Source organism: Protopterus annectens, chromosome 10.part0 (assembly GCF_019279795.1).
Source record: "Protopterus annectens isolate FY-2018-M chromosome 10.part0, PAN1.0, whole genome shotgun sequence".
NCBI classification, from domain to species: Eukaryota; Metazoa; Chordata; order Ceratodontiformes; family Protopteridae; genus Protopterus; species Protopterus annectens.
This window is the reverse complement of record NC_056744.1, coordinates 1714369996-1714384754: the sequence shown is the minus strand read 5'-3', so window position 1 is coordinate 1714384754 and position 14759 is coordinate 1714369996. Positions and strand designations below refer to the sequence as shown.

General features: G+C 38.1%; 1 protein-coding gene across 1 annotated transcript in view; it reads left to right on the top strand.

Annotated features, from left to right (window-relative positions):
• LOC122812760 (zinc finger protein with KRAB and SCAN domains 8-like) overlaps positions 1-14759 on the top strand; it is a 109438-nt gene that overhangs the window by 28691 nt on the left and 65988 nt on the right. The window contains exons 3-4 of the mRNA XM_044084834.1: positions 584-856; positions 6759-7097. Coding sequence (XP_043940769.1) covers positions 584-856; positions 6759-7097 — 612 coding nt within the window. The remainder of the gene's footprint in view (positions 1-583; positions 857-6758; positions 7098-14759) is intronic.

Genomic DNA, 14759 nt, shown 5'->3' with positions numbered 1-14759 from the left:
ACTGATACCATGATGTACAGGCATTTTACTTATAACTGGTACTGTGATGTGATGTACAGGCATTCTGCATGTAACTGATACTGTAATGTACAGGCATTCTTCATGCAAGTGATACTGTTATGTACATGCATTCTACATGTAACTGATACTGTGATGTAGAGGCATTCTACATGTAACTGATACCGTGATGTACAGGCATTCTACATGCAACTGATACTGTTTTGTACATGCATTCTACATGTAACTGATACTGTGATGTACAGGCATTCTGCATGTAACTGATACCGTGATGTACAGGCATTCTACTTATAACTGATACTGTGATGTGATGTGCAGGCATTCTGTATGTAACTGATACTGTAATGTACAGGCATTCTTCATGTAAGTGATACTGTTATGTACATGCATTCTACATGTAACTGATACCGTGATGTACAGGCATTCTACATGTAACTGATACTGTGATGTACAGACATTCTACATATAACATGTAATTGATACTGTCATGCACAGGCATTCTACTTATAACTGATACTGTCACGTACAAGCATTCTTGACTATTTCCGTATTTCTTGTTTTCCAGGAAAATACTTGCATTTTGGAACAATACATTTTAAAACAGTTTGCAAAACTACACCAGTTTCTTCATGACAAGAAACAAAACCTTATTCAACAGCTTAAGAATGAAGAGGCAGAAATTCCAAAAGAGATTGAAAAAAATATGGGATGCGTAAAGATTAATGTTATGGACACCCATGTGGCAGGGTCTGATGCCATCTTGGAGCTCAGGAATGAAGAGGTGGAGACTCTGACAGAGATAGAAGCAACTTCTAAAGACGTTCAAAGCTATGCCATGGTAAGTCAAGAGGAAAAGTTTGATGGCAAATTATTATTTGCTTTTGCATGAATATTCTGGAAATGAAATAATGTGGCTGCAGTTGATATGAATAAGCCATTGAGATAATCCAGTAGCCTAAACAATGTACCATTACTTATAAAGTTAATCTACTTGGACTGAAAGTAGTACAGTAGAGCAGTTCCAGAATGTTACAATTTTTGTTTTCTCTTGTAGAAAAATATTTTTGTTGAGCATTTACTACATAATTCTGAATACTACATAGACAATTCACAACACAATGAAACTCAAATTAAAATTGTGATATGAGCCAGCTTGCTGGAGTAGAGAGATAAAGCCCTGACTATAGCCTTGGTGACTGGCACTTGATTAGGTGCTTGGGAGCTTTGCAGAATTGGTAATGATTATGAAAATGCCTATCTTGGTGGGGGGGGGTGACAAGGAGGCAGAGCTGGCTTTCAAAGGAGGGGGCAGATCATGTGACCCTTCGTGGTTAGTTACCAGTAGCCTTCATGGTACAAGTGCATGGGATGGGAGATTTTGCAGTAGGAGAAGGCATTGCCCCCTTTCTGATGATGCAGGTCATATGCCCCCCCCCCCCCAGTAGAGGCATTTGACTATGGAAAGTGCCCTCATATCCAGAATGTTGGTGAGAATTGTGTTTATATTTGTTATTGTATGCAGAACAGAAAAAAATACATTTAAAAATCTTGAACCTTATATTGCAGGAAAATGCATTAATTGTGTAATGAAATGCAGAGCATTTTCAGGAAAGACTTACTTGTTAGCTTGTAATTGCAGGGGGGTAGTAGCAAAGGACAGAAACTGGACAGTCTGAGCTGAGTGTTATAAAGGAAACAGATGCAAGCAGTTAACAGAGATATGAGAAACCCTGTAGTCCTTTCTGGGTGTGGCAAAAACTGAGTTTATCTCTGGTTCCTTTGGGAAAGAAACAATACGTTTAATATATTTTGAAGTGAATAAATTGCAAAACCATTTTTGCTTAGAACTTGGTGTTGAAATCCTCTGTATGAGTTATTCTTGGAGCCTGCCTGTATAATATTCCACTAGCTTAGCTAGTTTTCAGTTCTGCTTAAGTTAGAGTCTGTCTAATTATATTTTTCTATTCTTTGCACAACTGTATTTATCTCACCATATTTAATTTGTATCAGCACTGCATAACTTCTTTATTGTCTAAAGATTTTGAATTTATTCACTTTTCAGATCTTATGGCTGGTGTTTATTTATGTCTCTATAAATAAGTATATAATATAGAAATATTTATTTATTCCATCTCTGGAATACACTCCCCATACACATCAAACAAAGTATGTCACTGACCTTCAAGTGCAACCTTGATGAATGGATGGGGTAACTACAAATGTATCCCAGGGGTTCACCTGTATCCTTCGGTGACAGGTGCTGATTGTGGTTTCTTTTTGGCTTGCAAGGGCCACAGAGCCATTAGCCTAGTAATCTCCTATGATCTTATGTACAGTTTGTTATCTGAGGGGAGGATGTTATTTAGTATTGTAGGTCGACACACCGCTGGTATTTGCCACTAATTAGCCTGGCTGCTCTGTAAATTACTAATTGGGTATTTGCATAATCATATTTGGCTAGTATCAAGAGTAACACAATAATTGATGATGGTCCATAGACCATTATTTATTTATTTATTTATTTTATTTATTTTGCATTTGTTAACTAGGATTGTCCGACTGGATATGCAAACTTTTTTTAGAGGAGGTCTATGGAGAAAAGATTCACATGAAAAGTAATAATAACAATATACTATGCAAGACATTAGTCAACATGACTGGATCACCTAGAGCCATTTTACAACATTGAGTGGCTAGTCCTGCCATGGCATTCACTCTGTAATTCATGTACTCTTGTCTAGAGGGTAATGCACACCACAGTTGATGCTTGAAGAGGTTGGTCGATATAACTCTTCTCCTCATATGCATCATCTACAGTCTGTGCTGCTGTCAGAACACCATTCTTGGGCATTTCCATCTCAAACTCACCTAGCGTGTTTTTGGAAGGTGGCAGGAACCCTACAGAGACATAAAAAGATTGTGTAAACTCTACACAGGCATTGGCCAGAGGTTAGGATTGAACCTTGTACCTTGTTCATGGGAGATGAAGACCAATATCATTATGTCAACTGAGAAAGAAGACCTGCATCAATCAAGCATGACTTGTCGAAGAAGGGCGGAGAATGGCACTGAATGTAGAGAGAGAGAGAGATGGTGACGATTGATGTGACACCCAGACCCCATGCAGGAAAATGGGGGAAAAGGGGGGGGGTTGATGAATAAACCACCGCACTTCCACAATAAATGGCACTTTAATGTAAAATTAAATAAAAACAAGAAGACACTCCACAGACTAAGTGCTTTCACCTTGCTTACTTAGGCATCATCAGAGTCTACTGGGCAATCACACAATACAAATTTAAATAGGAAGCAGGTGAAAAACGTCCTCTCCTGGTAGTTTAAAACACTGCTAAGTACCTCATTAAAAGTTATACATTGTAAATTGTACAAAATGATACGTATGAGTAATACAAAATAGCTCAGATACCACAGAGCTCTCCCTCTGTTTATGTTTTTAATTTGTTTCTGCTGCTGTCTGAATAAAGCCCTTATTAGACGTGTTTTTATAACCTGAGCTGCAGTTTTTTAATTACCTGAGTAATACTGTCACAGATACAAATGTCCTCATATTTTGGATTCCTCATGCTTTCCATAAATTGCTTGTTCCTGTTATTTTCATCATTAAAAAGGAGAACATTTTATCTCCTCTCTTTCACTGAATATAGTTACTTTACAATAACTGCAGGGCATACAAGGAAGGAATCCTGTGTATGACTCTGGCAACATGTGTTCAGTGCTGATGGGATGGGAGAGGAATGAAGGGCTGTGCCTGCTCACCTCTACTTTGGGGGGAAGGATGGTGATACCATGCCAAAGAGGAGTGCACCGGACATGGTGTTGGTGTTTACTGGACAACACAGTAGAATGCATATCAGGCTGGGAAAAGGAAGAGCTGCACAGAAGGTCAGGTGCTATCACTGAGGTAGAGCATGGCCATGTAGTGTTCCTGTGTATGCTCTTTTTGGGAGGGATCCCAGTACAGGCACATCACCATGGAGGGCGATTACCTCATATCCCTGCTGCCAAAATCAAGCCTGAAACTGCTAAGGGGGAAGGGTAATGGGCTTAATCTGCTGGTCTGCAGTAGGACACAGTTAACCTGACCCTTACTCTTGCCAGTTGAAGGACAATAAATTGGCTAATTGGGTGACCTGTGAAGAACAGCTAATAGTCAGCAGAGGAAGAAAGAAAAGAAACAAAGAAACTTGAATATTGTTGCTTTCTTGCACATATCCTTACATTTTCCTTCATCATTTCAAATTAATTTTCACTATTTACACAGTGTGGAAGGATAATAATGTACTTTTATGTAACCTACACAACTGCTACTTATGCACTTTTATCGTCACTTACCTATAATCCTAAATTTTCTTTTGTATTTGCATTTTTTAGTGATTATTACTATTATAACTAAGTCCTGTAAAGCTTTTGTGTCCACAAAATCCTCATAGTTGTAGGAAAAATGTACCCCTTTCTTCTTTCCAATCAGTCTGAAAAATAATCTTTATTAAACACCTTTTGCTTTGAAGCCCCCACAAGAAAATCTCAGACCATAATTATCCCCCCAAAAAATTACTGTCTAGCTGAGTAATATTGTAGTCATTCACTGCAAAGGGAAAAATTCTAGAGGTTCCCATGCCATATGTTTTCTCCTTCTGTATTACAAATGTATATTTATAGACCCATATAAGGCATCCTACATTACACATGTGTACTCACAGACACACATAAGGCATTTGGCATTACAAGTGTACTCACAGACCCACATAAGGCATTCTATATTACACATATGTGCTCACTGATCCACGCGAGGCATTCTGCATTACACGTGTGCTCACTGATCCACGTGAGGCATTCTGCATTACATGTGTGCTCACTGATCCACATGCGGCATTCTGCATTACATGTGTGCTCACTGATCCACATAAGGCATTCGGCATTACACGTTTGTACTCAAGCGTCAAGAGGCCTTCTGTATTACATATCTGTACCCATTGATCTACATGAGGCATTCTACATTACACATGGATTCCTATACATATAGACATGCTCGCGTGCGAGTGCAAACACACACACACACACACACACACACACACATGCACACATTATTCTTCATTAAGTATGTGCACTCATACAGCAACATGAGTCCTCCTCCATTGCATATGTGTAGTCATAGATCCACAGAAGGTGTTCTGCATTACACATGTTAACAAACAGGCCCATGTAAGTTATGCTCTGTTAGATATGTGTACTCATAGAACAAAACAAGGCATTCAGCATTACATATATGTACTCCTAGATCCACATGAGGCATTCAGAATTACATGTGTACTCATAGTGATATACAAGGCATAAATCTTTATAAGGCATTCTATATGACAAACATACTCCCCATAACAAATGCCAAGTGATATTTATGTCATAAATACACTCCTGGTCCCTTGTACACCATAAAACATTGTATACAACATATGTACTGTTGAACCACATTAACTTGTTTTGGCAGTTCTGCACTTTAGATGCACATGTAGAGATATGCATTAATATAAAGTATTGTTGTTCACCAGTCTTTTCCAGCTGCTGACTCATGAGTTACTGTGAGTCTCAGACCTGTTTAACAGATAGCCTGTTCAACGTTATGGGCCATTCTCTGTCTCAGACCTGTCTGGCAACCCTATCAACCCAAACAGTTAATTCTGTATATAGCAGCTCTTCCCTAAATATGTAGGATAGCATAAGTTGTTGTATTTCAGTGATCTGTTATCTATCCTCAGAGACTCACATAAGCTGTTTAGTATCCCACATCTGGTCCCCAATCATATGGCTAACTTAAGCCATTATTTTTCAGAAAGCTATTCCCTAGTATTACAGACCTACACATGTTATTTTGCATTATATATCTATACCAATATTTCAGACATGGATGTAAACTGTCTTAGTGTAGAACTTGTGACTGCTGGTGCTTTAGAAGTTCTTAAAGGATGTTATTTATCAAATTAAAGCAGAGCTGTTCCATTTTTTTATGTACCAATTTTCTTGTTGTATTAGTAAGATTTATATTTGGTGGTCTATGAGTTCTGTTACTTGAAAAAATATTTTGTGCATGTTGTAGACATGATATGTACATCAGTAAAACCTGATTGGTTAATCTTCCTCTGCTATTCCGGCCCAGATTATGGTTTAGACACCATGGTTTCTCCCAAACTCTCTGTCAGACTGTTACTGGTCTCCATTGTAGGATAGAATCCCCCTTGCCCTTTGAAGCTGTTGACATTCTGCTCTTGGAATTGTGTCCTATTCCATGTCACAAGTGTCCTGGGAGATTGTAATCTCATCAGAGACATCTAGGTTCCATACCAGAGGCTAGTTTGGCAGGGGGCCAGAAACATCAGATAGTCCAGGACCTGCTTAGACATTTTTTACATTTTCATCCTCTTGTCCTGGCCAACAACCCAGAAAAAACAACAATCTCATGCACTGACCACTGCTCTATGCTAGGGGCCATCTTTGTCCTGGGTATCTCTGATTCACACCCCAATGAGGGTAGATTTCCAAGTGTCTGTCCCTTCCAGTAATATTGGTAAGGTCATTCTTGGTCCAAGGTCACCAGTGTTGCAGACATAGATCTGTGCTAGAGGTCTGTCCTTCATTCATTCTATCATATAAGGAAGACAAATGTATGCAGGTGATATTTTAATTTACAGCCATTCAATGTGACTGATTTATTTCTTGTTTTGCAGGAACATGCTTACAGTTTGGAACAATATATTACATTGCAGTTTTCAGAACTGCACCAGTTTCTCTATGACAAGGAACACAAACTCATTCAACAGTTTAAAAGTAAAGATGCAATAATTCTGAAAGATATGGAAGAAACAGTTAAATGCATTGAAGTTAATGTTATGGACACACAAGTGGCAGCGTCTGATGCCACGTTGGAGCTCAAAAATGACAAAGTGGAGACTCTGACAGGAATGAAAGTAAACTGTGATATTAAAAGTCATGTTGTGATAACACATGATGCAGAAGCTGATGAAAATATGGAGGCCAGAAAGCAGGAAACATTTGGCTTGCTAACAGTAAGCATGTCTTTTTATACTTTTGCATGTCTGTTGTTTTGGAAATTAAATATTGAGGATGCAGTTTGGCATGAATAAACTGATGGGATAATAACTAAGTTTTGCAAATAGTATGCTTAAGTTCAGATTTTTGTATTAATTTATTCCTGTGTTGGTTGGCATAATTGTTAAGGTATTTACTCTCATATACAAGGTACAAGGTTTGATTCTGATCTCTGGTTATTGGCTAGGCTTGTAATAGTCTACATACTGATAGATTTATAAGTAAATACTAGACTAAGTGGATCAACTCATTGTATGAATTCCAATGGATGAATGAAAAACAGAGCAGTTCCATCGAGACAATATTTTTGTTTCTTGTTGAAGAAATAAAAGATTTAGTGCGTAATGCTGAATATCAGGTAGACAATACACACCACATTGAAACAAACAAAAATAAAACATAGTATAAACCAACTTGGCAGAGTGGAAGAATACAAACCCTGACTATGACCCTGGCAATCAAGTTTGATTAGTGTAAAACCCTGACCATGACCCTGGTGACCTAAGTTTGATTAGTGTTTTGGTAATTGAAGGAGGGCTGGGAAGGTAGATGGACTGATTTGCCTATCCTGAAGGGGACGGGGTGGAGATGGTCTCATGCTATAGCAATTCTTCAGAGGAAGAGGCAAGTCACATATGGGGTCATGTATGTGTTTTCCAAGCTGCTAATTACTGGTATCTTTCATGGAGCAAATGCTCAGGAGTGAGCAATTGCAGAAGGGAAAGGTATTGTGGCCTTTCAGATGGTGCTAGTAACACATACTTCTCTGTCCATTAGAAAGGTTAAGTTAAGGAAAATGCCCTCTCAGCAGGTTACTAGTGAGGACTCCAGCAACACTCATGACTGCCGGAATGACATTCCCCTGCATGGCTCTAACCCTAGTGGATGTGAGGATAACCCCCATCAATAGGGAATAAATAATTGGAGGGGAGAAGCTTGATGGTTAAAAATATAGAAAAAAATTTATTGTGACATAACACGTGAAGTGTACTAATTTGGAAATAGTCAAAATGTATGTGCCAACTGAAGAGCAAAGCCCTACAAGCTTCCTTTATGGCCAGCAGTACTCCCTTTATTCCTTGTAACTCTACAAAAAAACTCTTAGGTTGTAGTTTTGTAGGGAATGTGACATTTTACTTGATTTTGAAATATTCTGATTTAAGGCTTCCAGCTTTGATAAAACTACTTTCATGTTATTGTAGTTCAGGACAGCACAACGTTGCCTTTGTTTTTAATATATGTATAATTACAACTGATATGGCTGAATAAATGACTTGCGTATTGAAAGTTACCAAACTATGAGGCCTGCATTTGGCAGAGTACATACCAGTTCTCTTCTGTCAGATGTTCAGCGTCTTTTGTGCTTGGATTCCTTTCCTGATGATGCTAATAATGAAAGGTTATTCTTGGGTGACTGAGAATCCATGGTATGCCAATGATACGGGTACAATGTAGTAAAGAGAAGGAACTGCTTTAACAGAATACATGTATGATAATTAAACAATAATTAATGAGATCTCACTAACTTATTAGGGCAAAAACTGTGTTTTAGGCTCATACCTGTGTTTGTCTTTTATTTCATTGCCTGACTGTTAAATAGTGTCATTTGTAGCATAAATATCAAATGCTGTGAAACTGCAAGCAGAGATTCTGCTTTGAACTTCCTACTAAAAATCTTTGTCTTTGCTACACTGGCCTCACAAAATTATTATATTATATTATATTATATTATATTATATTATATTATATTATATTGTATATGTAATCGCACTCTGTGTAGTTGACTCCTAGACTGTCAACCAACCAAAAGACAAAGCACCACAAGTGTGTGTGTGTGTGTATATGTATGTATGTATATATATATATATATATATATATATATATATATATATATATATATATATATATATACAGGTCTACTTCATATGATCGAACTCTCATATGCCCGACAACCATAACACTGACACCAAAACACTGAAAGCTAAAAACACCTAAAGCTCATATGATCGACACTCATAACATCGACACAAGAGTAGGAATAAATAGTTGGGGGGGTGTGGGGGGCACAGCCCCCCACATAATTTTCATGAATATAGTCAATTCCGATAAAAGTATCCATATGTATGTTTAAAATGTATGACATATGTGTGCCCCCCACACCCCCCAACTATTTATTCCTACTCCAGGGTCGCACTACAGTGGGGAAAGTGCATAATGCTTTGGATTTCATGTGTCGATGTTATGAGTGTCTATCAGCGTTTTGGTGTCAGTCAAATGGTTGTCGATCATATGAGCTTTCAGTCATATGAAGTAGACCCATATATACATATATGTGTGCATATATTTGATCGACAGCTGTTTAGTCTACAAAATTTTATTGACTTAGCAGATGGTATGCGAGATTGCACAATTCCCGTGGTTGGGGATTATGTCCTTTTCCCAGTATTGTGCACATTTGGCATTACTATATTAACAGGACGTATGGGACGGTGCAACCCCCTAACATAAATGTCTCAGAGGGAGTTGCAACAAGCAAAAAATTATGTTTTTGTCTGTTTATTTTTAATTTTACATGCATGAGGACACTTGCATTGTCTACATTTTGTGGTTGGCATATTGAATGTCGATTTTATGTATCTTTTGATTAAATTCAGTGGCCTGTGTGTATGTGTATATATATAAATATATATATATATATATATATGTGTGTGTATATATGGGTCTACTGCTTTACATCGAAAATGCACTTTTTCTAAATAGAGCAATAGACCCTACACTTCAGAGAAAGTCCACTTAAAGCAAAGTGCACTTTCACTGAAGTCTAGTTCCCCGGGCTACCCAAAAAAAAAAAAAGAAACACTAAAACATGTGTCCCCCACACCCCCCTACTTAAATATACCAATTCCGAGATTGCACTACAGCGGGAAAAAGGGAATATTCCCATTCCGCACTGTAGTGTGACTGCCGAAGTGAAACTTTGAACATATTGACGGATCCCATATATATATATATATATATATATATATATGTGTGTGTGTGGTCACTTAATTGAACAGACAGTGTGCTGACATCCAGTCGATCATCATAACATCAAAATCACAGATATTCACACATACTGCGCATGCTCCTGGGATTACACCAAAGAAGACTAAACTAATGGCAAATATTTTTGCAAGGGGCAAGCCCCCCTGCACCTGCTATACTCCCTACTAATGATATATAGTAACTCTGAGATTGCACAGTCCCTGGGAAAAGGGAATATTCTACTACCCAGGGATTGTTGATATCTCACACCTGCCCACCATCTGTCTGCATTGACCAAATGGGAAGACCAGACAGGTGTCAGGCCACTGTCCATTTTATCAGGTGTTCTACACCTATACACCCATATATGTACATGTATACTTATATCTGTATAGGTATAGATTATGGGTAAATATATAGATATGTAGGTATTGGTAGTAACCTACATCAAAGTTACAGCAGATCTGCATCCAAAACATTGATGTAAAAACAATGCAAAGTGGTACGTCATCATGTACTACACATGCTCCAAAGCAGGCCAGACCAAAAGGAACTATTTTTGCAGGGGCTTGCCCACTTTCACCCCATAACCCGTGCTAATTATATATGCCAATTCCAAGATCACACAGTCCCTGAGGTATGAGATATTCCCTTACCTAGGGAATTTTGATATTTCACACATCAAACATCTGTTTCAGTTGAACAAACAAACCTCAATCTAGTGTCCATTCAGTGAAATGTAAGCCACCCATATATCTGTCTAGTGTATATATGTATATATAGTGTGTGTGTATGCATGAACATATGTATATATATCTATATATATATATAATATATATATATATATATCTATATATATATATATATATGGGTCCCCTTCATTTGATCGAACTTTCAAATGTTCGACACCCATATGGCCGACACCATATGACCAAACATTTGAAAGTCCGACAAATGATAGCGGAGATCCCACTACAGTGCAGAACTGGGAGAATCCCCTTTTCTGCACTGTAGTATGATCTCAGAGTGAGAATATTTAAGTAGCGGGGGTGCAGGGGGGCTTGCGCCCCTGCCCAACACTGTTTATAGTAGTTTGCACTACTATTTCAGGTTGTCGGCATTTTAGACTGTCTGCCATATGGTGTCTGCCATATGGTTGTCAGCATTTTGAAGTGTCGGCAATCTGAAATAGACCTATATATATATATATATATATATATATATATATATATATATATATATATATATATGTGTGTGTGTGTGTGTGTGTGTGTGTGTGTGTGTGTGTGTGTATATATCTGTATGTACCTATATATACATATACATATATGGTTTACATTGAAAACCTAGAAACTGCATTGGTCACCGGCATGTGGTCGGATGGCAGTTTTCAAGTTGGCAGAATGTCGAACCAAAATGTGTCCACTACACCATAACAAACCGTTAGGGTAGTTCAAGTGTTTGTGTTCGACATTGTGCAGGGAGATTGCAGTTAAGTGAGGAACAGGGAATTAGGCTATTTCCTCACTGTAGTGTGTATATTTAATGTGCAGGGGGTTTGGGGGGTGCAAGGGGCCATAGTCCCCCTGCAAAATAGTAGAATTAATTTACCGTTGACTGTAGAGTGTAACAGTATGTTAATTCGCATAGCAGTAGATGAGTTATGTCACCTCCTGCTGTGTCGAATACATGGAACTACGAATGTCGATGTATTAATTTTCTCCTTGATTGCTGTTTCAAAATTCTGAATTCAGCATTTTGGATTGACATGCTGAATGGTCGACCGAAGAGGATTCAGAATTTCAGTAGTAAACCTGTATATGTCCATATGCCCCATTTTAAGCCTAGCCAGTTTCCCTTTTGATGGTTGAGTTAACCTGTTCTTTTTGGTGTTAAATTGGACTTACCTACCTTACCCATCCCATCATCAATAATTACCTATAACCCCTAGTGAGAATAACAGGGATCATACCATAGAGAGTTTGAGGGGACCTATACATAGGAAGATACATTTAGTAACTGCCTTTGTCCAGTAGTAGTACATTGGGCAGTCCTACGGTAGGTTTTCTCTTTCCCATCCATAGGTCCAAGTTGTTCTTGAATATGCACAGGGATGAGCTTTGTTTTACATGGACAAGGGAGTCTTTTTCAGTGCAGTGGTATCCTCTGTGAGATATTCCTTTCCCCTCTAAACCATTCTGTTGATGTTGTAGAGGTTTAAATCCCTAGACCAAGTATTTCTAATGACATTTGACTTGCTGATTTGTAGTCGGACCTTCAGTATTTGGTCAGAGGATGCCTTGTATGCCAGAGGCATGCCACATTTTAGCAGTCTGTAGGAATCCAAGTATAGTGATAGGGCTTTGAGTCGGTCCATGTAGGGGATATTGTTTAGGCATTGTATCCCTTTAGTAAAGTTTCTCTGTGGTCATTCCAGTTGTTTCATGTGTATGGACAAATACATGCCAAAGAGGGCATTATACTCAATGACTGGTCTAATGAGAGCCAAGTAAAGGGGGGCAGTGAAATCCTTAGTGTTGGACACAGTCTCTTCATTTATTAGTTGTGCAATGTAGAAGAAATTTCTTACAGTAATGGACACAATGTTGTTGGAAAGTTAAGTCATTGTCCAAATAAGTTCCCAAATCCTGAACAACTGGGTCAACTCTTACTGGTGTATTGTCAATGAGATAATTCCTGGGGGTACATGACTTCCCAAAGGATGATTTTGGCACCATTTATTTATTTGGGACAAACCTTGCCAGATGACTAAGTCATTTGGGAATTCAGTGACTGCTCCTAGCTTTTAGTCATTTTCAGAACTAGTCCTTCAGAACCATTTGGTATTGGCTTTTACTTCAGAGAAGATGATGCCAAACAGGAGAGGTCCCAGTGCAGAACTGATCTCTTTGAGGGGTAACTTCCCCTATTTTGATTTCCTACACCCTGTCTGTGAGCCAGTTGGCAATCCAGTTGGTAACATAGTTTTTTTTTTCCCAAGTTTATTTAGTTTTTCTACTGTGCCTGAATGTAGGATTGTGTCAAAAGCTTTGGTCAGGTCAATGTATGCCGTGCAAACCATTTTACCTTCATCCATTGCTTTAGTGACCTTTTCAAAAAAATCCACAAGGAGTAAGCATGACCTCCTCTTGATGATTCCAGACTGGGACGGGTCCAATGTCCTTATTAATTAGTTCTACAATAAGTTTTCTTTGGCTTTGATGTGAGGCTGGTCAGACTTGGGTCTGTAATTGTCTAAGTCTGTTGAAGGTCCTCCCTGGGCACAAAATCAGTATGAAGGCTGTGGTTAAACGGTGTTGTTAAGGGGTGGGTAAATGATGTTTCATATTATAGAAGATGCATTCTGGGATATTGTCAGCACATTCTCCTACCCTTTTCCACAGTTGTGCTTGATTGTTGCAGGTGGTCTGTCACACACTCCATCCACCTCTTTGCTGGACTCCCTTGTTTTCTCTGACCTTCTTCCTGTCTCTTTCAGATCTTTGCCAGATCATCTGCTTTTCTGAACATGTTTTTTAACCACCTTAATCTGTTTTCGTTGATCTTCTCTGTAATTGTAGCTACTTTGGCTTTTGTTCTTCTGTCCTAATTTCTTTATCTGTTCCTACAGTATGTATCCTACCACTAATCTCAGGCACTTCATTTCCATCACGTCTAGCTTTCCTCAACTGCTCTGTCTTCGTAGGGATAGACAGACAGACAGACACATAGATAGATAAATAGATGTACTTCCATACTGCTGTTTAGTTGAAGAGTTAATAAGGCAGTACATAAATATATTGCTCTGATTTTTGCAGTTTATGTTTACTTTAGTTCATAATCACTATATGAGATTTTACTTAATGTTTGACAGTTGTTGCCATGACTACATAGTTCTTCTTTTCTCTTTTATTGTCAGATAGTTGTTGATCTGTGTGCGATTTGGAAGCTTCACATTATATTACTTGATAGAGAAGGATGACCCCCAGTTTTCTTTCTGTTACAGATGTAAAAAAACAAATTCGTAACTTTTTTTTCTGATTAGAACTCCTTGTAAGTAGAAGTGTTTCTTTTCTTCCTACTTCTAGACGTTGTTTCTCTATTATTGTGCCATATTAGTTATAAAGAGACAAACCCTTAATATCCACTGGAAGGTCTGATGATAAAGTAGCTAAAACTCTAATAACTTGTACATATAATGCAAAGAGGGGATTATTTATTGAAAACGATGATGATGGGAAACACAGAAGGCAAAAGGGGAGACTGACAGAGCATAAAATAGATAGTAATACTTAAATAATGAAATCCATTTGCAGCAACTTAAAAAATCAGTTGATGACTGGCCTGGTGAAGCCCTTGAGGATGCACCCCTTGAGGATACAAAGTGTTGAGCAAACTCAACCAAACAACAGCAACATTATATAATTACAGGGCTTTATTTTGCATTCCATATGCCTTGTGTGATGCCAGGGCACAGAAAACTGATTTAAAACATTTTGTCTGTATTTTGTTTCTTTGAATTCAGAGTGTAACAACTAATTTTAAGCTTCATGAAAGATGTGTGAACTTGAATTATTTGTATGTCTTAATAATGA